This window comes from Didymosphaeria variabile (genome assembly GCF_027946475.1).
Source record: "Didymosphaeria variabile strain IMI 356815 chromosome Unknown scaffold_4, whole genome shotgun sequence".
NCBI lineage: Eukaryota > Fungi > Ascomycota > Dothideomycetes > Pleosporales > Didymosphaeriaceae > Didymosphaeria > Didymosphaeria variabile.
In genome coordinates this window covers 2,286,574-2,307,834 of record NW_026611623.1, presented here as the reverse complement: position 1 = coordinate 2,307,834, position 21,261 = coordinate 2,286,574, and the positions used below count along the sequence as shown (strand labels likewise).

The 21,261-nt window shown below is 52.0% G+C and overlaps 9 protein-coding genes and 1 non-coding gene across 10 annotated transcripts; 5 read left to right on the top strand and 5 right to left on the bottom strand.

Moving 5' to 3' along the window:
- Nucleotides 1-2,007: 2,007 nt before the first annotated feature.
- RAI1 (decapping endonuclease targeting mRNA) lies at nucleotides 2,008-3,425 on the bottom strand (the record flags this gene model as incomplete). The annotated part of the gene is made up of 2 exons (XM_056214446.1): nucleotides 2,008-2,468; nucleotides 2,543-3,425. 2 exons carry the CDS (start codon nucleotides 3,423-3,425, stop codon nucleotides 2,008-2,010), a joined length of 1,344 nt encoding a protein of 447 aa, XP_056071713.1.
- Nucleotides 3,426-4,041: 616 nt separating this feature from the next.
- On the top strand, nucleotides 4,042-4,555 carry N0V89_005670 (uncharacterized protein; the record flags this gene model as incomplete). Its single annotated transcript, XM_056214445.1, has 2 exons — nucleotides 4,042-4,150; nucleotides 4,212-4,555. The coding sequence occupies 2 exons, from the start codon at nucleotides 4,042-4,044 to the stop codon at nucleotides 4,553-4,555; spliced, it is 453 nt and encodes a 150-aa protein (XP_056071712.1).
- Nucleotides 4,556-4,821: 266 nt separating this feature from the next.
- SEC15 (Rab GTPase-binding exocyst subunit S15) lies at nucleotides 4,822-7,287 on the bottom strand (the record flags this gene model as incomplete). The annotated part of the gene is made up of 4 exons (XM_056214444.1): nucleotides 4,822-5,755; nucleotides 5,806-6,017; nucleotides 6,065-7,186; nucleotides 7,237-7,287. 4 exons carry the CDS (start codon nucleotides 7,285-7,287, stop codon nucleotides 4,822-4,824), a joined length of 2,319 nt encoding a protein of 772 aa, XP_056071711.1.
- Nucleotides 7,288-7,674: 387 nt separating this feature from the next.
- Nucleotides 7,675-9,279, top strand: LYS9 (saccharopine dehydrogenase (NADP+, L-glutamate-forming); the record flags this gene model as incomplete). Its single annotated transcript, XM_056214443.1, has 5 exons — nucleotides 7,675-7,690; nucleotides 7,744-7,786; nucleotides 7,839-7,868; nucleotides 7,920-8,037; nucleotides 8,086-9,279. The coding sequence occupies 5 exons, from the start codon at nucleotides 7,675-7,677 to the stop codon at nucleotides 9,277-9,279; spliced, it is 1,401 nt and encodes a 466-aa protein (XP_056071710.1).
- A 259-nt stretch (nucleotides 9,280-9,538) lies between these two features.
- On the bottom strand, nucleotides 9,539-10,596 carry N0V89_005667 (uncharacterized protein; the record flags this gene model as incomplete). The annotated part of the gene is made up of 3 exons (XM_056214442.1): nucleotides 9,539-10,083; nucleotides 10,134-10,504; nucleotides 10,553-10,596. The coding sequence occupies 3 exons, from the start codon at nucleotides 10,594-10,596 to the stop codon at nucleotides 9,539-9,541; spliced, it is 960 nt and encodes a 319-aa protein (XP_056071709.1).
- Nucleotides 10,597-12,999: 2,403 nt separating this feature from the next.
- On the top strand, nucleotides 13,000-14,891 carry N0V89_005666 (uncharacterized protein; the record flags this gene model as incomplete). Its single annotated transcript, XM_056214441.1, has 3 exons — nucleotides 13,000-13,619; nucleotides 13,675-13,903; nucleotides 14,034-14,891. The coding sequence occupies 3 exons, from the start codon at nucleotides 13,000-13,002 to the stop codon at nucleotides 14,889-14,891; spliced, it is 1,707 nt and encodes a 568-aa protein (XP_056071708.1).
- A 592-nt stretch (nucleotides 14,892-15,483) lies between these two features.
- N0V89_005665 lies at nucleotides 15,484-15,575 on the top strand. The gene has a single exon. It is a non-coding gene; the product is annotated as a tRNA-Gly (tRNA).
- Nucleotides 15,576-15,872: 297 nt separating this feature from the next.
- N0V89_005664 (uncharacterized protein) lies at nucleotides 15,873-18,890 on the bottom strand (the record flags this gene model as incomplete). The annotated part of the gene is made up of 1 exon (XM_056214440.1): nucleotides 15,873-18,890. One exon carries the CDS (start codon nucleotides 18,888-18,890, stop codon nucleotides 15,873-15,875), a length of 3,018 nt encoding a protein of 1,005 aa, XP_056071707.1.
- Nucleotides 18,891-19,217: 327 nt separating this feature from the next.
- Nucleotides 19,218-20,083, top strand: N0V89_005663 (uncharacterized protein; the record flags this gene model as incomplete). Its single annotated transcript, XM_056214439.1, has 2 exons — nucleotides 19,218-19,730; nucleotides 19,865-20,083. The coding sequence occupies 2 exons, from the start codon at nucleotides 19,218-19,220 to the stop codon at nucleotides 20,081-20,083; spliced, it is 732 nt and encodes a 243-aa protein (XP_056071706.1).
- A 694-nt stretch (nucleotides 20,084-20,777) lies between these two features.
- Nucleotides 20,778-21,228, bottom strand: N0V89_005662 (uncharacterized protein; the record flags this gene model as incomplete). The annotated part of the gene is made up of 3 exons (XM_056214438.1): nucleotides 20,778-20,806; nucleotides 20,881-21,133; nucleotides 21,181-21,228. The coding sequence occupies 3 exons, from the start codon at nucleotides 21,226-21,228 to the stop codon at nucleotides 20,778-20,780; spliced, it is 330 nt and encodes a 109-aa protein (XP_056071705.1).
- Nucleotides 21,229-21,261: the final 33 nt, after the last annotated feature.

Sequence of the window (21,261 nt, the reverse complement as noted above, 5' to 3'; positions counted from 1 at the left end):
GAGCTAAGACATGTAGCCACGCATCGGAGATGGAGAAACAGAGGAGAGGAGGTATAGAGAAGCAAAGGAGGTAATGAGCTCGGAGTAAAAGATCACATCGGCGACATCAACGCCCATGCTGTATACTGTGGGGAAGAGGTAGGACCTGTCTACAGATCAGCGACCATTACCACGCAACCTGAAGGAGAAGGGGACATACATTGCCACACCTGCTACTACGGCAGGTTTGTTCGCGCGGCTTCTTCAGAGAGTACATAGCTACGATTGCTGCCTCGATAATAAGACATATACCGCTCCCTGCTGCACTGAACAGCATGGGCAGTTATCAACCGCCCTCGCCTATGAGCATGGGTCCAAGGGCGTTGAAGACGATACCAACTAAAATTCATCCACATTGGAGTTCGAGGTGCTGCTTTCTATCCTCTCGTCAGCTTCATCAGCCCGCAAAAGAAAAATTGCCACGATGAACATAGCAGCATTTGCGCACTACAAAGAAGGAGAGAAGATCGAATAGTACAGGCCGCTAGCTTTGAGACTCTAACAGTCCATGATGTAAGTGCTTGAGAAGATACCTAGTACGATTCCAGCAGGGGAGGTGATGGTGGTTGTTAGGGTCAGAGGCTTTCATACGAGTGCCTAACCTGGAAGACGCCGTTCGCCGTTGCCAATAGTGCTTTAGAATTGCTGGTTAGCTTACCTTCTGCACCCACCAGTATCACAAAAGCTAAGATAGGTTGCTCGCCCAGTGTGACACCGAATGCTGATGCTGAGTGGTTGACGATTACCTGCCCGGGAGAGACGAGGCAGCATAATCAGCAGTTACATGCGTCGAATCAATATCTTTTTTGAGGAATGTAGCCTCGTCTCGACTGTAGCCGTGGGCGAAGGGTTGGGAGTGGACCAAGAGACTCAAATCTAGAGCCGTACTAGTGACAACAAGTGGATACAAACGTTCCGGGTCTAATAAGGTACTGAAAATGCATTTAAGGAAGAAATCCAAGGATCCGGTACGACAAACGTATGCACCGTGTCCCATTGAGCCGGAGCCGGTGTATCGATTCAAAATACCTCAATCTCGTGCTGTGGCCGCAGTGGAGTGTATAACGGCCAGTCTGGTTAAGAGGCTCAGTCAGCTACCTGCTCATACTAGGCTGAGGTTGGCACCAAGATTTCACAATCAGGTGCCCCATACGAGTCGATGTAAGTTTGATTTCGACGCTACGAGCATTAGGCAAATCATGTAACAAATTTAGGCAGGCCCACGCATAGGAACTGTGCTAGGCTTTGGTGATGTAAAGATCGCGATCGGTGGTTTCAAAACCTGGGGTACAATAGAGCCAGCATAAACCAACGAGCTAGGCTTCCTTTTTGGAATATTGCAAATAATTAAAATCAGGTAGACAGTAGTTTGACACGTCGATGCTTCTAAGTGCTTAAAGGGGGTACACTTGAAAGAGTGTATAACCGTGAATCGCCGATAGAGACGGGGTGAGTGGAGGACACAACAATGTCGAAATCCACTTCATCACAAGTCCGCAAAGCATGCCAACATGTGCGTCATCGTTCAAGCGTAAGGAAAAGTCACTAAACTTATAAGTCCGATAAAGAAGCCCTCACAGGTGTTCCCTAGTTCATGTCGCAAGAGTGCCTACGTACTAAACATAGCGCATCACATATGCGTCGAGATAAACGCTACACGTACCAGCGACAAACTTTCAAGCGACACTATGCCAATATTATATGTCGTGCCATGCCAGGAGAAGAGACAGCGCGATAGGGGGTGGGTGAGCGCCTCCAGTCACATTTACGTTGTCAATATCGTCCGAACGGCGTCGTTCGCGTGCTGGAAGCCGCTTGCCTGTCTCTAAGTCTTCGCAAGGGTGTTCGTGAGACTGGTGATATTTTGGTCACGGTTAAGATGACACTGACCATCGTGTCGTCTAGGCTTCCTATGAGAGCATTTGCTATCGTGGCTTCCTATACCTTCCCATCCACTACTCCGCCTTCCTACTTCTCATCACCACTTGTTCCCTTTAGCTCTTTTCTCCACTCTTCGAAGGCCTTGCTCACGATACCTCCTGTGGCTTCCTTAGTTTCCCTCAACTCGACAACACCTGTCTTCTTCCCTAGGCTTAGCCTATACACCTTCCCCTCCTCCGTTACAACGCCCTTTAACCACCCCAACAACGCCGCCGCAAAATTGATACACGTATTCCCATCCCAGCAGTGCGTTCCCCTTCTCACCATCCCCGGAATCTTATTCGTCTCCAGCTCCTGCACCCCCGTCAAGATACCCTGCTTGTTCCTCCAGCCGATGATTATCTTCGGCACGCCGAGGAGAAACGACTGTGCCCAGAACTTTAGGAGCTTGCGCTCAAATTTGAGGATGTCGCGGTTGGAAGGGTTGGGGGGGAGAGCTTCGGCGGTTTTGAGCTCAATCCAGGGGATGGGGTCGTTGGGGAGGCGGGCTTGGGTGCGGAGAGGCCATCGACTTCGCCGCCGAGAAGAAGGAAGTGTGGACCAAAAGATGTGCGGACAATACTGCAGTGCTGGGCGTAGTTTGAGACTGGGGCATCTGGTCGGGCATCGATGACATCTCTTGGGGTTTCGGAGGGAGGTGTAGGGATGAGTGCCAATGTCTCGAATTTATAGCCCCAGTATGTCATCATTTTGTGATCAGGCATTTTCGGATCTTGCCACTTGGGTGGTGGCCGCGATGCTTCTTGTGCGCGTTGCGCAGCGCGCGCAGGGAAGTCTTCCTCAATGTAGATGGTGCCATCGTGAAAGGTCGCGAACATGGAAAACTCGGCGAACATATCGAAAGGCGCCGTCATGATCTTCGTCATCATCCCTCGCCATGTAACAAAATCTGCCTGCTCTTGTGAGCCCGTTATCCTTTCCCTGCTGGCTAGAGCACATAGCAGGCTGTCTAGGTGCGGATCCGTCTTGTCTTCATAGTGCCGGAATGTGCCAAAGCCTTCCTTCAGATCGGCCCCCATTTGAGGAGTGCAGTAGTAATTCACACTGGACTCATCTTCTTTGTATTGGTGGTCGTCATCATAGGAGAAGTGGGCGACTTCTTGGGGGCGCTTGATGCTGGCCGAGGCGCCTCGAAACTGGTTCAGAGGCTGGATGGGGAAGCGTGAGATGGCTGGCGAGGGTGCCCAGTCGTTGGTGGAGATATTGGGACTTAGAGCGGAAGGTTGTGTAGAAGGTATAGGCAGTGATAGCGCGACGCGTGGGATGGCCTGCGTTCGTGGCCTCTTTCGAGGAGGCGATGTCCGTTCCTGGTCGTCCTTAACGTCGTCTGGGTGTGGATGTGCGGATTTGGGTGGCCTCGGAGGAAGAACTTCAGCTAAATGAGCTGGATGTGCAATGCCGTGGGCTTTTTGCCCTTCTTGTGCATCTGGCTCTTGTTGCGCCATTGTCGGTGCATGAGGTCGATGGCGACAAAGGAGCGAACAGTCGAAATCAAGCTATTGTTAGCCTCAATGACTGGATCCGTGGAAGCGAAGAGAGTATACTCTTCAATGCAAATGGTATAGAAGAAAGGATTCGCCTTGCTTAAACAGTCAATTTACTATTTCGTTCTGATATTGTCGCATCGTCTAGGAAGCGACGGAGGCCCAAGCTCCCAGAGGTCCTTCCCCGCAAAACCTCCGCGTTACGGCGTGCCATAGCAACCAAAACTACAAAGACCCAAACAACTCGTAACACCGTCCACGACAGCACCCTACTCTGCGTGGCTCCGCCACGCGCTGCCTCAGAACACCGAAACTCCCTTGCAAACCCCAAAATATCCAGAATGGACCACCGCCGTCCCATCCGCCCACCCCACCCCATTGGTGCCCCCGGCGCCCCCTCTTCACCTCTAACTCAACGGGCACGTCTTCCCACCCGTCGCGCACCAATTCCCGCACGACCAATGCCTCCAAGTCCGCCGCCGTCCACATCTCCCCCGATGATACCAACAACCGCGACGACGACCTCGTAGAGCGCGACGCCGCCGGCAACTATAAGATCATGGCGCCGTCCACCGCCATGAAGATGGGCGTCGAGGCCCCCGTCAATCCGGAGCAGGAGGAGAAAGAGCAGGAAGACCAGATGATCGCCCTGTATGGGAAGACCAACTGTCATTGGGACCAGGCAGGTGAGTATCCCCCGATTTTTTATCCCCTCTATGTCCGTGGTTTACACGGCGCTTTGAACAGGAAGAGGAGGAGATGTAGTGCGGAAAGGAGCGAATGACCTGTGCGAGTCGCTTTCACGTCTGTCATTGGGAGATAGCGATATGTGGGAGTGGGACGGATGGGGATACTGGGATGCGGAGGCTAGGATTGCCATGTTGGAGGAGACGGAGGAGGGCATTGAGGTGGAAGGGTACTGCAAGTGGACGTTTGAGGGGGTGGATAGTATGTGGGTGGAGCATGCTGACGAGTGTGTAGCGTTCTTGGAGGAGATCAAGGTCGCGCTGAATTCGAGCTTGGAGAGAAAGGTGGCGAGTTTGGAAGCGGATCGGTGGATGTTCGAGGGTGAGAGTATCAGGAAGATCTGAGCGGACGATGATGAGATGATGCGAGCGGTGTCTTTGCGATAAGGGACGTGGCATGTCTCTGAAGGCGCTGTCCAGCGGCTGATTGATCTACGGACATCACCCACTGCCAGCCAAGCGTACGAAATGATACCCCAGACGGGTTCTGCACAAACCCAAATTTACGTGTTCGACGACGTTTTGTTTATACGACGATGACAGCAATGGCATGAATTATTCAACTGACATAAACACCGAACTCCGAACACCACGCTCATCCATCATACACGCTAACCAAACCTGAATCGACTTCCCAGCGTCCCAAACCGCTCCCTTTCCGGCGGCTTCGTCGGGCTCTGACTCGCAATCGTTGCTCCCTCCTGCACCTTGGCAATCAACATCTGTCCCTTCATCGCATCCACCTTCCCGTACTTCTTGTTTCTCTGCGCAACGTCGAAGTACTCCATGTGATCTTCCGCGCCCATGAGCTGCACCGTCTGCGTCAGCTCATCTAAGTTATCTAGTAACAGTGGGTCGCCGAGGCCCTCCACAAAGTTAGCGAGGTACCGCGTGTCCATGGCGAGAGCGCTGACAGCCGCGGGCGTGATGCGTTTGACGGTCTCATCCAAAGGGAGCGCGAGTATAGCATCTTTGGCGTGGGAGAGCGCGTCAAAGTAAACGAAACCTTTGACTTCTTCTGGGAGAGCGAGGAGGACGGAGTTTGAGATGTCGCTGAGCCACCTCGTCATCTCCTTCATGTAGTCACTTGGCTCACTCGCCGGCTTGGTAGCCATCCATTCGTACTCCGCTGTCTCAACCAACTGGTCAATCTTACTGTTCACGACCTCGAAGATACGATCACTCGCCTGCTTCTTCGCGGTCTTGAATTTTTCGGTGGCTTGTAAAGTGATGGGCCCGGTAGCTGCGGGCGATGATCGCGCTTCAAAGAGGAGCGCTTCGAGCTCGTGGCACGCTGTTTCAAAGTGCTCCACGTTGGTGAGGATTTGGACAATCTGGCCGGGGTATTGAGACGCAAGACGGTCAACAAGGGACTGGCAAACCTCGTTGCAGAGAAGGTCATCGAGAGAGGTCCGAAGCGTTTCGTCGATGATGGAAGACTTTTGGAAGTAGTCATCTGAGAAGAGGTAGATCTGGTTGAGGAAGTTCCTAACATCGATGCAGCAGAGGGGATACATCTGAGAGAAAGGCAGGACGCAGGGGAAGCTGAGGCGTGGTCAGTATGTAGTGTCGTGGGAAGAACATAGCGGGCGTACGTGAGTTCCTCGCGCTCCTTTTCTGGAGTGTACCAGCTGACAGTCACAACCTTGTCGTACTCTTCGATGCTGTTGAGCGTCATCGGCATGTAATCATCCGTCGTGACAATTTCAGTAAAGTCTTCACTGAAGCGGCTCTTGAGAAGTTCTGAATATTTGGAGAAGAGCGTGAGTAGGAGGTCATTCATGGTCGAAACGGAGTAGCCCCATTTCTAGGTTACTGTCAGCAATGTAGATTAAATATACGGGTTGCACAAACCTCCATGGTTAACATGAACAGGGCAACGCGGCCTTTGATTCTCAGAAGAAGCTCGTCGTTGCTGACTTGTGGTAACGCTTTCGTGATCAGCTCAATAGCTCTAGCACACATTGCATCCCAGAGCTCGTCGATATCGGCCTGTGATCGTAGGTTGATTGTCTTGGCTGCGGTAGCCTTTTCGATGATCGCAAAGCCCGCGATACTCTCTAACAAGCTACTGAGCTCGCCGCACTCCTCATCAAGCAAGCTCAGCGTCTGTGGAAGGATCAAGTCTTTCTGCAGCTTTCTGTCCTCGGCATACTCGGCTTTGAACTGCTCTCGTTTTCCTAATGTATCATATATATGCATAGCTTCGAACAAGGGCGTGAAGTCGGTCTCATTCCCAGCTTCTTCATTATTGAGGACATCGAATTCGTCAGTCTCGTCAGCGACGAGTTCAATTGCAGAGTTCAATTTAAACTTGGAGAACCGTGAGTCTGCCTCAGATCGTTCTTGGTTCCGCGTGCGTCGTACATCAGTGTAGTAGAATGACACTTCGCCCAAGAACTGTGATGATTCGCGAACGCGATACAGCCAGGTGCTCAGGTCAGCCTTGACAGCTTCACGTATCTGCTCTCGCGCCACAGGCACGCTCTTGTCAATCAGACCGGCGAGACTGTAGCGACTGATGCCTTTCAAATGGATGGTTTGCAATTCGTCCAACGCACGCAATGCAGCATAGTAATTCTTTTCTTTCAAAAGCTCGTAGACTTGGTTAGCAAGCCGCAGGACCTCTAAACAATCGTTGAGCGCCGCGTTCGCCTCGTTGATGTTTTGTCGCACGTTACGCGACTCCTTTAGAGCTTGCTTCTGGGCATGTAGCTTGTCGGCACTCTCCTGGATAGATGCCTGGAGCTCGAGAATCTCATCGGTGATGTCCACAGTGCCGGATCGAACCTTCAGAAGCGAGTCAACAGAGCCAATGAACTCCTGGTGATTTGCACTACAAATTCGCTCGATCTCGGATTCTCTATCGTTCGAGTATTGGTCAAAGGCTTGCAGAAGCTGGTTAGTGTGTCTTGCATCTTTCATAATCGGAACAAGTTGCTCGATGTAGTCAGAGTCTGAGCTTGACTGAGATATCTAATCACCGTCAGTAGGGAGCATGCATCGTCACGTGAAAATGTATTCACCTGCTTGATAGCCAGCCATAGGTCGTCCCTCTGATCCACTGCGGAAGGCATAATGGCAGATGCCTAGCGCGGCGCGCGCTCTAGGGGTGCGCGACCAGTGCCAATGAAGACTCCAAAATGTCGCTTCCTGTGAAGGAGACTGCGTTATTGCGACTTTGATCCAGGACTGAATTCGGAGTGTCGGGAGTTCAAGTTGATGCGAATGGTGTATGAAACCGGAGTTCGATGTTCTCCAGAGCTCCAGCGGCAATAGCCGAGCACGTGATTTGAGCCGCATCTTAGCTTCCACGCATCCCTGCCGTTGTCCTGTGCAGTGGCGTGCGGGGCAATGCAAGAGCTCCGATGACGCTCCGTACCATTTTTCAACACTCCGATTCCGAGAGGACTTCACACTATATCTTTCTACATTGTGCAAATTGCAATTTTCAGACACACAACATGGAGGCCGTTACAAGTAGGTTCATTTTCGAGAACGAGAATGAGAAGGCAACAGCTGATTACGCGCAGACAAGTTGCAGCAAGTGCTTGGTGGGGGTGCGACCAGCAACCAGTGAGTGCAATTGTTGAATCACAAATCGAACGCCACGACTAATGAATGTCAGCTCCGTCCTCCTGCTCGGTGCTGGCTTCGTGTAAGGATTAACTCTCGGAAGACCCGCACCATGTACTCTAACAAATTGAAGCACGCGCCCAACCGCTGAGATCCTGGGAAACTCTGGCGTCAAAGTCACAGTTGCCTGCAGGACACTAGAGAAGGCACAAGCTTTGGCCAAGGGCATCAACAATGCTACTGCCATCAGCGTAGGAATGCCCGCAAGTGATTTGCGAGCCCTCAGCTAACGCCTTCAGCTTGATGTCGACAACGCTGAGGCTCTTGACGCAGAGGTCGCTAAGGTCGACGTCGTCATAAGCTTGATCCCATACACCTACCATGCAACCGTCATCAAGTCAGCCATCCGCAAGAAGAAGAATGTCGTCACAACCTCTTACGTATCGCCCGCAATGGAAGAGCTCGATGCTCAGTGCAAGGAGGCTGGCATCACCGTTTTCAACGAGATTGGTGTCGACCCCGGTGTTGACCATCTCTCCGCCGTCATCACCATCGACGACGTCCATAAGGCTGGGGGCAAGATCCTCTCCTTCAAGTCATACTGCGGTGGTCTCCCCGCGCCCGAGGCTTCGGATAACCCGCTCGGATACAAGTTTTCGTGGAGCTCTCGCGGTGTTCTGCTTGCCCTGCGCAACCAGGCCAAGTGGTGGCAAGACGGCAAGGTCAAGGAGGTCGAGGGCCCTGAGCTGATGGCAGAAGCCAAGCCCTACTTCATCTATCCCGGTTTCGCCTTTGTTGCGTACCCCAACCGTGACTCTACACCCTACAAGGAGCGCTACAAGATTCCTGAGGCGCAGACCATCGTCCGTGGTACCCTGCGGTACGGCGGTTTCCCCGAATACATCAAGACACTCGTTGACATTGGCTTCCTTGTCGAGGACGAGAAGGACTTCCTCAAGAAGGGATCGAACATCTCCTGGAAGGAGGCCACGTCCAAGATTGTCGGCGCCAAGGGCGATAAAGAGGAGGATATCGTCTGGGCCATCAGCTCGCGCGCCAAGTTCGCCTCCACCGAAGAGAAGGACCGGATCTTGGACGGCTTCCGCTGGATCGGCCTCTTCTCTGACGAGAAGATCACGCCCCGTGGCAACCCGCTCGACACTCTCTGCGCGACGCTAGAGCAGAAGATGCAGTATGAGGAGGGCGAGCGCGACATGGTCATGCTGCAGCACAGGTTTGAGATCGAGAATAAGGACGGTAGCAAGGACGTTCGCACTGAAACACTTGTCGACTACGGTGACCCCAAGGGCTACTCGTCTATGGCTAAGTTGGTCGGTGTTCCGTGCGCGATTGCTGTGCAGCAGGTGCTTGACGGCACTATCTCCAAGAAGGGTGTGTTGGCGCCTATGGATCCTGAGATCTGCAGGCCGTTGATGAAGATCCTGGAGGACAAGTATGACGTCCGCTTCAAATCGAAGACCATCCGACAGTAGCGTGTTGATGGAGATCTGAAGAAGATTGACGTTCGCTTCAAGTGGTTGATCATACCGCATTCTTAGTTTAGACAAAAGAACCACGAAATTCCTTCACATCAAAGTGTGCGTGCATTTTGTGAAACTTGAAACATCTTTATACAAGTATGCCAAAGCATCCAGACCGGCTAGGGTATATAGCCGACAAACACACCATCCATTCTCCGCATTCAAGCCGTGTCTCATGCTATCGTAACTCATGACCAAACTGCACACCCTCTCAATCCAAGCCCGCAACAGGTGGCTTCTTCGCCTTAGAGGCTCCACCACCCATTCCACCACCGAACATGCTGCCCAGCATATCGAACATCGGGTTGCCTTGCCTTGGAATTTTAATCCCAAAGTACATCTCCGCGATAGTATCCAGCGCCTCACCCCAACTCACGTCTTTCAAATGGCTCGCGTAGTGGCTCTTCAGCTGCCTGAACAAGCTCGGGTCGCCCCGTTCCACCGCCAACAACAACAATCCGAGGAAATTCAACAGCGGTAAGGAAGGGTAGACTCGCATGTCTGAGGACTTCGTGGAGACTTCTTGCGTACCGAGCGAGGGCTGTGTCGAGAGGTAGGAAGTGAAGAGGAGGAAGTACTTGTTTGCGGCGCGCAGGTTTCCGGCGAGGAGATAGGGGAGGGTGCCACGGGCGGCGTAGAGGGGCGCGGTGTGCGAGTCGTCGGAGGTGTACCAGGAGTATTCTAAGCCGGCGAGGGCTTCGGGGGAGTCTTTGATGCCGAGGATGAGGTGGCGTTCTGCGTCGTAAGGCTCTAGGTCTGTGTACATTATTAGTATATGTTCCTGCATGATCGATATAAGCGCGCACCCTCAGCGTACAGCGTCCCCGCCACATGATGAATTTCTGGATCCCCCGCAGGATACTCTCCCCATTTCGCGCTCCACCCCACCATCTCGTTCACAAATTTCTTCCGTGTAGGCTCATTCTTCGGGAAAGCCCTCAGCAAGCTCAGCAGCTTCCCCTTGCTTCCGGCATCGGGCTTCGTCTCGCTCTTGTGGAATACCTCGAGCAGGAATATACACAGGTCGCCACCAGAGCCGCCTTGCCCGGCTTGCAGAAGGGACTGTGCACCCCGGAAGAGGATGTCGGTGGCGGCTTCCCAGTTGGAAATCTTGACGTAACGCGCGGCGATGACACGGAGCTGCTGGTGGGCTTCGTAGTACTGGCCTTCTGCGATTCTGCGGGGTGTCAGTGGACGGTTGAGCAAATTTGGGGGGGGAGGATACTTTTGCTGCTGGCGCTGGATTGTCTTATCTATTTTGGAAGACATGATAGGCGGGAGTCGGGTGAGTGCAGTGCGGGGAGGTGCAGCGGGCGGTGTTGATGTGCGTGAGCTTTGGTGGGTCTGGTGTCGCCAGATGACGCACGGTTCGGGTGGTAATGGACTCAGGTAAGATGAACCATGCTGCAACGGTCTGAAAACTTGCACTCCTCACCACTATACACAGTTCTCTTTGAGACTCCTACATTTCAAGTCCGAGTCATCATCCAGTGACTATGCAGCGCATTCATGTGAGGGTCGCGCCTTCTACAGCCGTTTCCACGCACGGTTTAACGCATTTGACGCGGTCCAGTAGGCACGCGTCCTTAGACGCACGCAAGCCATTCACGTTGTTTGCTACCATTCCCAGCGCAACTTGGTCGCTCACCTATCAGCATACCAAATGCGCTCGCATGGCTGCTTTGCTGGCGCGAACCCTTCTAGGTCACGTCTGCCCGCAGTCCAGTCTCGTTTATCTAACCGTCAACTTGTCATGTTCACGATCGCCCCACTCCGTCGAGTCTAAGCAAGCCAAGGATATAAAGCTACTTGACGATAAATAGCAGCGGCTTGCCAAGCTTCTGATCGCTGTACGGAAGGCTTGTCTCAAATATGACGGAGCAAGGCAGAAGTCGCGTGAGAGCGTTCGCAGACAGGACGCGTTACGCTCAAAGATTGCTCTACCATCAGGATCTGTCTGAACTTAAAAAATATATATACATGAATAGTGAAGTGGAAAGCAGATGATGCTGAAAAGACATTGTAAAGCTGCTGAAACAACAGAAAGCAATGGCTGATCTTCTGTGTACTGAGTTACCCTCACAAGTCTCTCACAAATAGACGCTGACCGTAGTTCAGAAAAAAAGAGAAGAGATCACCAGCTCATCAATAGAGATTATCTAGACCTACGGTCTGAAGTCCCTGACTCGACGAGGGAGAGATGGCTGCACCCAGTCAACGCGCGATCGGCAGACTTTGACCTCGCCCCCAGTCTCTGCCGTGTTGTTGCGTGGCGGGCATCAAGGGTTCCTCTTCGAATAGAGTAGGCTTCGCAAGCTAGACGGTGATATTGATTCCTGAGTACAGACACACCTTGACTAGGTGCCTAGATGTACATGTTTACGTGATACCGATGAAGATATTCATAAGCGGCGGGCTCACTCATCAGTGACAACGACATGAATATGTCTCCATGTGCCTATCAGCCATCCATACATGTATCGGACCTTGGTACGGGCCAATCGAATAGTACCGGGAAGAGTCTTGAACCACGAGCGTAATCCGGGGGCGGATCCGGCATTGATTTGAGTATGGTTCTGAAAGCTACTGATAGTCATGTGGATCTTATGCTTTGTGTTTGACGGACGAATCAGATGCCCTGCGCAGCTTCCGTTGATCGGCTACGTACTGTAGCTGCACCCAGGCATCGCCATGTCACTCTTTTCATGACAAGGAAGCAATGCTGCACCGTTCGTAATACACTGCAGCTAGAAGCATGATCAGGTATATACAAATGCGAAATAAGAGCATACACCGCGCATCAGGTTCCGTCAGCCGTATTCTGAATATATATCTTTAGAAGCGCAGACCAAGGCCCATTATTTGTATACGGGCTTTTCGCTCATCGGCTTAGCCGCCGGATAATTATACCTGGATGCGGACGCCAGCGGCTCGGTTCGGTGGTCAGCATGCACAGAGTGCCCCAATTTTAGCTCCGGGAGCGACCCTTTTCGGGATCACTCTTATATCTCCGCGTGTGCATTGAGTGCAGGGATTTGTGCAAATTAGGGTACAATTCGGCCAATTGGACGCTCTCCAAGACTCGCCATAGATCTTCATTGACTGAAATACCCTGTAGTACAATGTGTTCTCGACGAGTTTGCCATTCGTCGCCTCTGTCATGACCCATGCAGAACATCAAAAATACATCTCTTGCTCCGCAATCTTTACAGACGTGGAGGCCCTCGTCAGCTGCAACCATAAGAACTGACGGCTTCTCCTTGGAATGGCAAGGTCTCGGTCTTCGCATCTTTAGACAGACACACATTGCCTTTTTTGCCTTCCATTACAATGGCTGAACTCGATGATCGCTTCGTGAAACGAGGATATTGGGTCGACTGGAGCAAGGGGTCGATCATGGGCCAAACTTACACTGTGGACGCACAAACAGGCACGCTCATCGTTGCAGTCCTCACTATACTGGCTTCAGTGGCAACTGCGCAGCTGTGGAGCTTGCTCACTTTTGTGCTGCATCAAGCGCGCGCACATGGAGCGGCCTCAAAAGGCCTATTCTGGCAGCAGCAAGTGCTACTCCGGACAATGCCAACACCAACGGCGTTTCTGGCAGATTCTCTCAAGATATCCTGGGCATGGAGAGCGAAAGTCCGATATTCCCTGCTTCGGTCGTTGCCAATGTTGGCTTTTGCTCTGTTGTTTACGGTTGGATCAATTTCTGGAGGAATCTCCACGAGTTTCGCTGTCGACAATTCCAACATCGAGGTGCTGGTTGATAGTCCGTTTTGCGGCCGTATCAACAATACAAAGGTCTTCTCAGGGGGGCAGCAGGGTGTTAGCGTACTTGCTACACATGGCGACTCAATCCAGTCCTACGCAACCAACTGCTACCAGAACATCTCCTCGCTCCCTGCAGTATGTCGAAACACTTTCCATCGGGCCAACATTTCGTTTGGTGTGGAGCCTGTCTCATGCCCTTGGAACGAAACGATGTGCAGTGGCGACGGTTCATCTGCGATCGCCATGGACTCAGGTGTCCTGGACATGAGAACACATTTTGGGCTCAACGTCGCGGAGAAGGACACCGTCAAGTTTCGTCGAAGAACGACCTGCAATGTCCTGCCTCGAGAAGGTCATATCTTCAAAAGATCTGCGGAGTATCTGAATCGTGGAAACCCTGCTGAGCGATGGACACTTGAATATGGTTCGTGGAAAGGTGTACCTGCGTATCAGCATCCTGAGGTCACCTTCAATCTAGAGTCTATACTAGTCGAACATCAGATGTCCTACTATACCACGTAAGCAGTTCTTACTCCACGTACGCACATGCTGCTGACTGAACGTCCTATACAGTGCCATGATGTCCTACATTCATAGCGACTCGGTCAGTGGTTTTATCATACCCCTGCTTGAGATGAATCGTACCGACGTAGACGTTGCCCTCATCGCAGTGTTTGCCAACGCCGTTGTATACGAGCAACCCGTTGATGACCCACTCTTCGCAGCGCATCGTGTTGAAATGCGAGAACAGTCAAACGGAAAAGACAAAGCGCGCTACTGGTCCGATCACTACGCTGGGGTAGTCGGCTGCGCCCAACAAGTTAGCCTCCACCGCAAGCACTCCCTTCCCAAGATCCTATCTAACCTCACCAGTTCCAGTTCTGCTACCCCCGCGCCGGCAAAGAAGACTTCTGCACTCCCCTCGGTCCCAGTCCCGCCCCGACACCTCCAATACCGTCTATCCCGACGCCACACCCATTCAAATCTCCATCCTTCGACTCCTCCAATCCATCACCCGTGTAACGGACATGAACCGAGGCCCGCAACTCGGCAGCCTCCGCGCTAGCAAAACCGTCATGGTCGGCATCTCCCCCGGCTTGCCAGACAACCAATGGATCCGCGAAATCACTGCCTGGGAAGCCTTCGTCTGGACAGGCTACCAAACGCTCCTCAGCGCGTCTGTCATCGGACCCAAAGTTTTCGACGCGGAAGGCGACACTTACCGCGATGAGCCGACGAGTGCGGGGGATAAGACGCTCTGTCAGAGTCTGAAGATGCGAAAGGCGGGTGGCTTTGCCAACGTCAACGTCTTCGCTCTTATTTTCTTGACCACTATCGCTGCGACTGTCACGTTCCTAAACATCTTCGTTCTACGATTCTGTATTTTTATCTCGAGGTTCAGAGAGGCTCTTGCACCTCGTATCGAACGCTGGGTCCAAGATGGGGTTTTCCAGTTGCAGAGAAGGGCATTTGATGCGCAGGATGAGGGGTGCTGGGTTGATCTTGAGAAGGAGATCCCGATTACGAGAGACAGGGAGAGGTTGAATGAGCTAACTGTTACGGAGCGTGTGGTTAGGGAAAAGAAAAGCTTGGGGAGCTTTGTGACGGAGGATACAATCGGTGATAAAGGGAAAAGTAAGGACGTCAAGAAGGGGATCTCCCATGAAGGGGAAGAGGTTGAGTGGAAGAGGTTTAGGGTTAGTGTTGGTAGGGTGGATACGAGTGCTACACTTGTTGATGAGCATGAAAGGTATGGGAGAGGGAAGGAGGAGTTGGGTAATAAGTCGTAGACTTCCTGTACATAATTTTAGATCAAGAGAACCTTGGAATACTTGTCCTTCCAAGGTTTGAGCCACTCTGGTCAACCCTTCCAACATGCCAGAAAACCGTTTTACGATCACGAGCGTTACGAACGCGGGATATATCGCCAATACATCGGCTTTACCTAGGTATCGTTGATGTTCGTTAGTACTATCGGTCGTACAGCAGCTCGTGATCGGCTCCCTGCACTAAAGTCACGGGACCAGGGTAAGAAGAAAATTTCCTCAGCATCCTCAACGTCCTTGCTTTGTTTGAACATGTTCTCAAATAATCTTGGTGTGGATGCCAATACGCCCATTAGAATCAATGCTTTTCCTGTCCTGTTACTACATCGAAAGTCACTTGCGTTCGTGTTGCCCAGCTAGAGCGGTACGTCATGTTGCCGACGTGAGGGGTAAGTCCTCCATTCTTTATCATCCAGCGCCCCACATGCACTGTACAGCCGAAGATGACAGCTGTCCTTTCTCTTGAGGTATATTGATGGCCCCGTCATCTTCATCGCTCAAACTTGGGCATATATATGTGTCAGGAGGCGAAAATGCTCATCGATCTCGGAAGGTTGCGGCTATAGTTTAAGGGTTCAGAATTGAAGCTTCCCATCGTCTATCACAGCGAGTTTGCTTCAGATTCGGGTTCGAGTCCCGATAGCCGCATTTTTGGAAATCGTACGAGCTCGACCGTGTCTTTTTTGATCAGGAGATGAGTGGGTCATCTGATTGAGATGAAGCCCAGCAAGACCTCAACTTTGTAGGCTTTACTTACAGCGAAGCGAACCTAAGGCGCGTATGGGATCAGGAAAATGTCTAAAGAAGAGTTCGAAGTCGAGGCGATACCGGCCTCAAAGACAACGTAAATCTCACAACCCGCTCATAAGTACGCATAAAAACACAGTGATAGTTCGGTTTGGGAGTATCTCATTGATGGTCAAGCGATTAACAAGTCCATCCCCATCAAGCTGTCCCGTCATCCTCGTTCTTCAGAAACAGCTCCACAACCTTGATCATCCTCTCCTTCCTCACCGCTCGATCCTTCTCCCGCATCTTCTCCGCGCTCGTTCCTCTGAAAACCACATCCGCAATCACCGTCGCATAGTTCCGATGGATCAGTTGCCGCAACGCAATATCAGGAATCTTACTCAACGTCCTTCTCCTAACAGAAGCCCTAGGAGAAGCAGGAAGGTCCGTGCTCGCTCGCGGAGTAGATGGATCGGATTTTCCTGCTTCCGCGATCTGATTCGTAATATTTTGCAGCACGGATATGAGTAAAAGGAAGGTGGCGTTGTGGTTTGGTGCGGTAGCAAGAATCTCGAGTGCCCACATCTTCTCGTCGTCGCGGTCAAGTTGCTGTTTCGACTTCTCGCGTGTGGCTATACCTTCTTCAAGTTTTTCCCAGAGGCTCTTAGTAATGACGCCGTCTTGCAGGCTTCGAAGGAAGAGGAGAAGGGTTTCTGCGACATACTCCAGCCTCGTCTTCGGCCGCATGGTGGCAGGGAAAGCTCGCTCAAAAGGCTCGTCACAGTCGAGCGCTTCGATGATGCCTGCTACGACTTCCTCGTCTTCCTCTTCCTTGACTTGGCTAACGAAGGGCCACGCAGCGTTATGCTGCCAAGGAGCGTTCTCCTGATCCACTTCATGGCCAGTCATGTCCCATTCGGCGAGCGTGCGTTCCGTCATGTCTTCTAACACTTCCGTCAGCCGAAATATCTCCCGAGGTACCGACCACCTCACCCCTTCGCAATCCGGCTTCTGGTGCTGCAGCTTACGGATGCCGCCTTCGGGTATCTTGATGAGCTTGTCGACCGTGCGTGTGAGAGTTGATGGCACCCAATGCGCTCGTAGGGGAAGGAAATGATCCCGTCCATCATTGACCCGTAGAACCAGGACTTCGTCTAAGCACGAGGTGCCTTCGTTGAGAAGACGCACCATGTCTGGACTATCGACTTTAAGTTTCAACTCGGCACTGCAGACGTCGCCCGCTTCAAGGGTGTATTCCTCGACTAAACCATTGGAAGATGAATTTGCAGGGCCGTCTGGCTCCCGATCAAATCGAACTCTTAGCCAGGGTGGAAATACCCCTTCTGGCTGGCTTTTGTCAACAGGCCGATCGGTGAAACCAAAAGTAGCTGGCACCCTGCCGGTATTCGCAATGGTGATGTTCCGACGCTTCGACTTCCCAAATGCAACGTCGCCAAAATCGACCCCGTCGAAGCTGCTTTCGGTTGTGTCTTTATTTTCGGGAGTCGCGACCCCGGTGGAGCGATCGACTACTAAAGTTACAGATGGCCTGCCTTCATTCTCTTGCCGGTCAAGCTCTCGGGCAACTTCTTGGTGTATTCCGGTCTTCAGCTCAGGTATTACTGCGTCATACTTCAATGAGAACACAGCCTCCAAAGGTTTATGATCCGATGAGATCACTCGCATATGCGACGAGTACGTCTCAAGAACGAACTCGTCGGAGAAACCTGCCTTCGTAGGTACAATTTCGGGTTCAGGATCTTCTTGCTCGTCGTATTCGTCGTAGCTGTCGTTCTTATCTCCATCGGTGTCTGGATCGTAGTCGTATAGAACATCTTCGTCATCTGCCGCATGATCAAGTCCTTTCGCTTTCATTTCTTCATCTTTCTTCCGAGCAGCCTCTAATTCCTTAGCTTTGAGGCTGTATTGATGTCGGGATGCTCTCGTTCGATATAAGATACGATCGCACCAACTTGGACCGCGTCTTTTTTCACTGGAATCGAAGACGCCAACCTTACCCACATCATACTTGTACGTTGGGAGAAATCGTATGGGTCCCTCCTCCCAACCATCATGGAATGCTTTGCCAGCCTTTTGCTGCTGCCGAAGCTCATCGTGAGGAAGCAAAGATTTGATTGTCGTATGAAGGCTTGAAGGATCTAATTCCGGCGGAAGCGGTATAGCGTCCTCTGAGTCTCGTTTTGAACTATAACCGGAATCTCCAGACGTGGAGGCGTTATCCTTCGCGTCCTCTGCTGTATCTTGATCATACGACCGGGTATGTACGGTGAGCAGGCGTCGCACATCTTCTCCTGGCATTCCTTCCAAGCGGTAGTTGAGATCACCGAACCAGAATGCAAAGTCTTCGTCGCCTATTCCCTCTCCGTGTCCCTGATTCAGGTCCATGGCGTCGGTGATGGGGTCGAACCGAGTGCGACTTGTAATCTGGCTGGCATCCCAATTCCTCCGCTCGAGTGAGGTCTTGTCTGCACCCGCAGAAAGATGTGAATTTACGAAGACAAGTCTAGTGGTCTCGCCTAATACAATTCTGGCCGTCACGGCGCCCTTGTTCCCCATATATCCCATGAGACCCGTGCCAACGCTAGTCGTGCTGACTGACTTGATATGCGGGTGTACTTCTGGAGAAGCATACACGAGGAGCAACAAGCCAATCAGTTGCTGTTCTGCCACGAGCCGGTAACCATTAGGTAGAGCCGTAGCAATGCTCGTTTTCCATTTGTTGGCAACACTGGGATCAGTATACGGCCGCAATGCCTCCGTGGCAGATGAAATGTCGACCACCTCTTGCAATCCCAAGACGTATAGTCCGACTTCTTCGTTGCTTGGAACAGCTGCTGTGTCGTGGATAGGTACCGTAGGCGCAAGGGACGTTCGTCGTGCTTCTTGATCCGATATACTCTCTTTGGCCGAAGCATCTTTCGCATCGGGTTCACTGATACCGAGACCGGCTAACGACTGTTCGATGCCTTTTCCGTCTACGAACCATGCAGCGATGTCTTGTTCCACGCCCTTCAGGCCCGCCACGTTCCAGGACCCCACTTTGATGCGCACATGGCGTGGTCGCGTGTACTCGGCCCTGCGCGCGTATAGAGCTTGCGTGAGGCTCTGGTGCGTTGTAGATATATGCGTCTGACTAAGGTTGCCCTCAGGGAAGGCTCCAGGGATGCTCGCGTCGAGACGCTCCGAAGAGACTGAGCCGGAGTCTGAAGGCATGGTGGGGGGCAGGTCAGAGGCAGGTCGTACTTGGCAAAGGTCACAAAAGGATGTTACGGTCTGTCCATGGTGCTGAAACTTTGTCGCGTGTCAAAAGATGTGAATGCCCGGATGGACCCTGTCATCTAGATCGCTCTATGACATAGTAAGAATCTCGCCTACGATGACGACGGCGTGGCAGTGCTCGATGTTGAGCCACCTGGCCCAAGCTCTCGGACGCGCCTGTGGTGGTGGTGCAGTTCGCTATTTCCAGGGTACCGAGTTCCCCGCTCAACAACACTGCGCGTCCGAACACACGAAACAACAATCTTCTATCTTTCGCTCGCCATGGGTCCGAACAAAGGCAGATCGCGCGCGCACCAATCACAAACGAATGCCCTGCCGCAGCCGTCAGACTACGAGACTGATGCTCCCCAAAACATCGACTACCCACCACCACCACCGCCTGGGCGCTCCAATGAAGAGCTCAACCTCTCTGTAATCCGCCGCCACTACCCCGATGTTACTTCGATACACTATGTTGCTCCATACGCCGTCCTATACGCTTTTAGTCTCGAGACACAACAATGGGAGAAGGTCGGGGTTGAAGGTAGTCTCTTCATCTGTGGACTGGTGCCCTTTGCGACTGGGGTGGAGCGTTATGGTGTCGTTATTTTGAATCGCCGCAGCATGGACAATTTCTACATGGAGATCACAGGCCCCGATGGCTTAGAATTTACGGACGAGTACATCATCATGCAAGGGGATCAAGTGTATGGCCTGTGGATCTTCTGCGAACCGCCTCCGAGCAGCACAGCCAACACACGCATTGAAACCGTAGCCAAAATTCAAGAACTAGCTGTAAGTCTGTTCCAGCTTGGAGCACCAAACTCGTGACGGGCATTTGCTGATTGCACTGTTTCAGGCACGCGTTGAAGCCAGCCAGGCCGCAGCTCAGAGTAACGACAACGACAGTACTACTTCAGACCAGGTAGATTCTTCTGTCCCCATGGGACGGCAACTATCACTTAGGGGAGCTTTTCGGACAACAGCGTACACAGGACTCCGCGTGGAGCGTCGTCAATCATCACAACGCACACGCACAAGCACTGCACCAAGGCTATCAACCTATGCCGGGCCCACACCCCGGTCAGCCTGATATGCTTAGCCATCTTTTCATGAAAGCTAAGCAAGACTACAATCAGTTTGGCTAATTAATTGAATTCAGCGGTCTTTACCCTGCTCCTCCACTAGCTCGGATGGAATTACACCTGAAGAAGGAAGACTTGTGCAAGCAGTCTTAAATCAACTCAATCCGCCACCTGACGACACTCTTCCTCCCGAAAAATTGGAGCACCATCTGATGTTCGCGCACTTGACGTTACAGCGAAGAGAGAAAGCGGACCGTCAATGTGACAGTGCCTTATGGCGACATCTTAACTAGGAATGAGTCAGGTCTCGCCGGTTCGAGAAAATTATTCTTTTCATAATCTCTAGGTATGCTACACATGCTCGTTTCCTGCATCCACCTTGCCAGCTTTGTGATGCGATTTTTCCGTTCGATTTACGCTAACACGAATTTAGTAACTGAGAACTTGCTACATCTTTGGGATATGCGTTGTCTGTGCTTGGAGCTCAACTGATGCCACTGCGACGGTCATCAGTTCTTGCAACCATGTCCGGTGGAAATTCCGTTTGAGTGGTAGTTCTATAGAATTCGATTTTAGATCGTTCTCAAGATTCACAACTTGAAGCACCAGGCAGTGTATTTTTAGTCGGGAACTTTGCCATGATATACACCTATCGATACGTACTATGACCCCAAACGCCATCCCTGATGCTTCATGATACAGCCAATGTACAATACCTCCCACTCTCCCAATAATTCTACAGCACAACCTCATCCGCCTACCTCCTCTTAGTGAACTTCTTCGATTCTGCCTCACAGTCAGCATTGCCCTCAAACAACTTTCCTCCCTCTCAGACTCTTCTTCACTGTTACCCCACTTACCAGCAGCAGTTCTCTTCTTCTTCGGCGGCGCCTTGCCCCTAGATCGCGCAACATTCAAATGCTCCAACCAATCTTCCTCCTGCTCATCCAAAATATTGAAATTCGGGTACAACTTCCGCAATTGAGAGATTGCACCTATCCGCGGCGGGTAGTAGGATGCGACTGAGTGACCTTTGAGACGCTGGTGGAGGATGCGGCTGCCGACACGGAGGCGCTCCGGGTTGAAGGTTGTGGAGAAGACCTTGCATTGGACCTATTGCGCGTCAGAGGAGCGATCTAGATCTACGGAGGAGTAACAACCTTCATCAAATCCAACACGCGAGCGCGCGACACGGGTGGGACGGCCATTTTGGGGGGTGAATGGTATCGGGAAGCGACGCG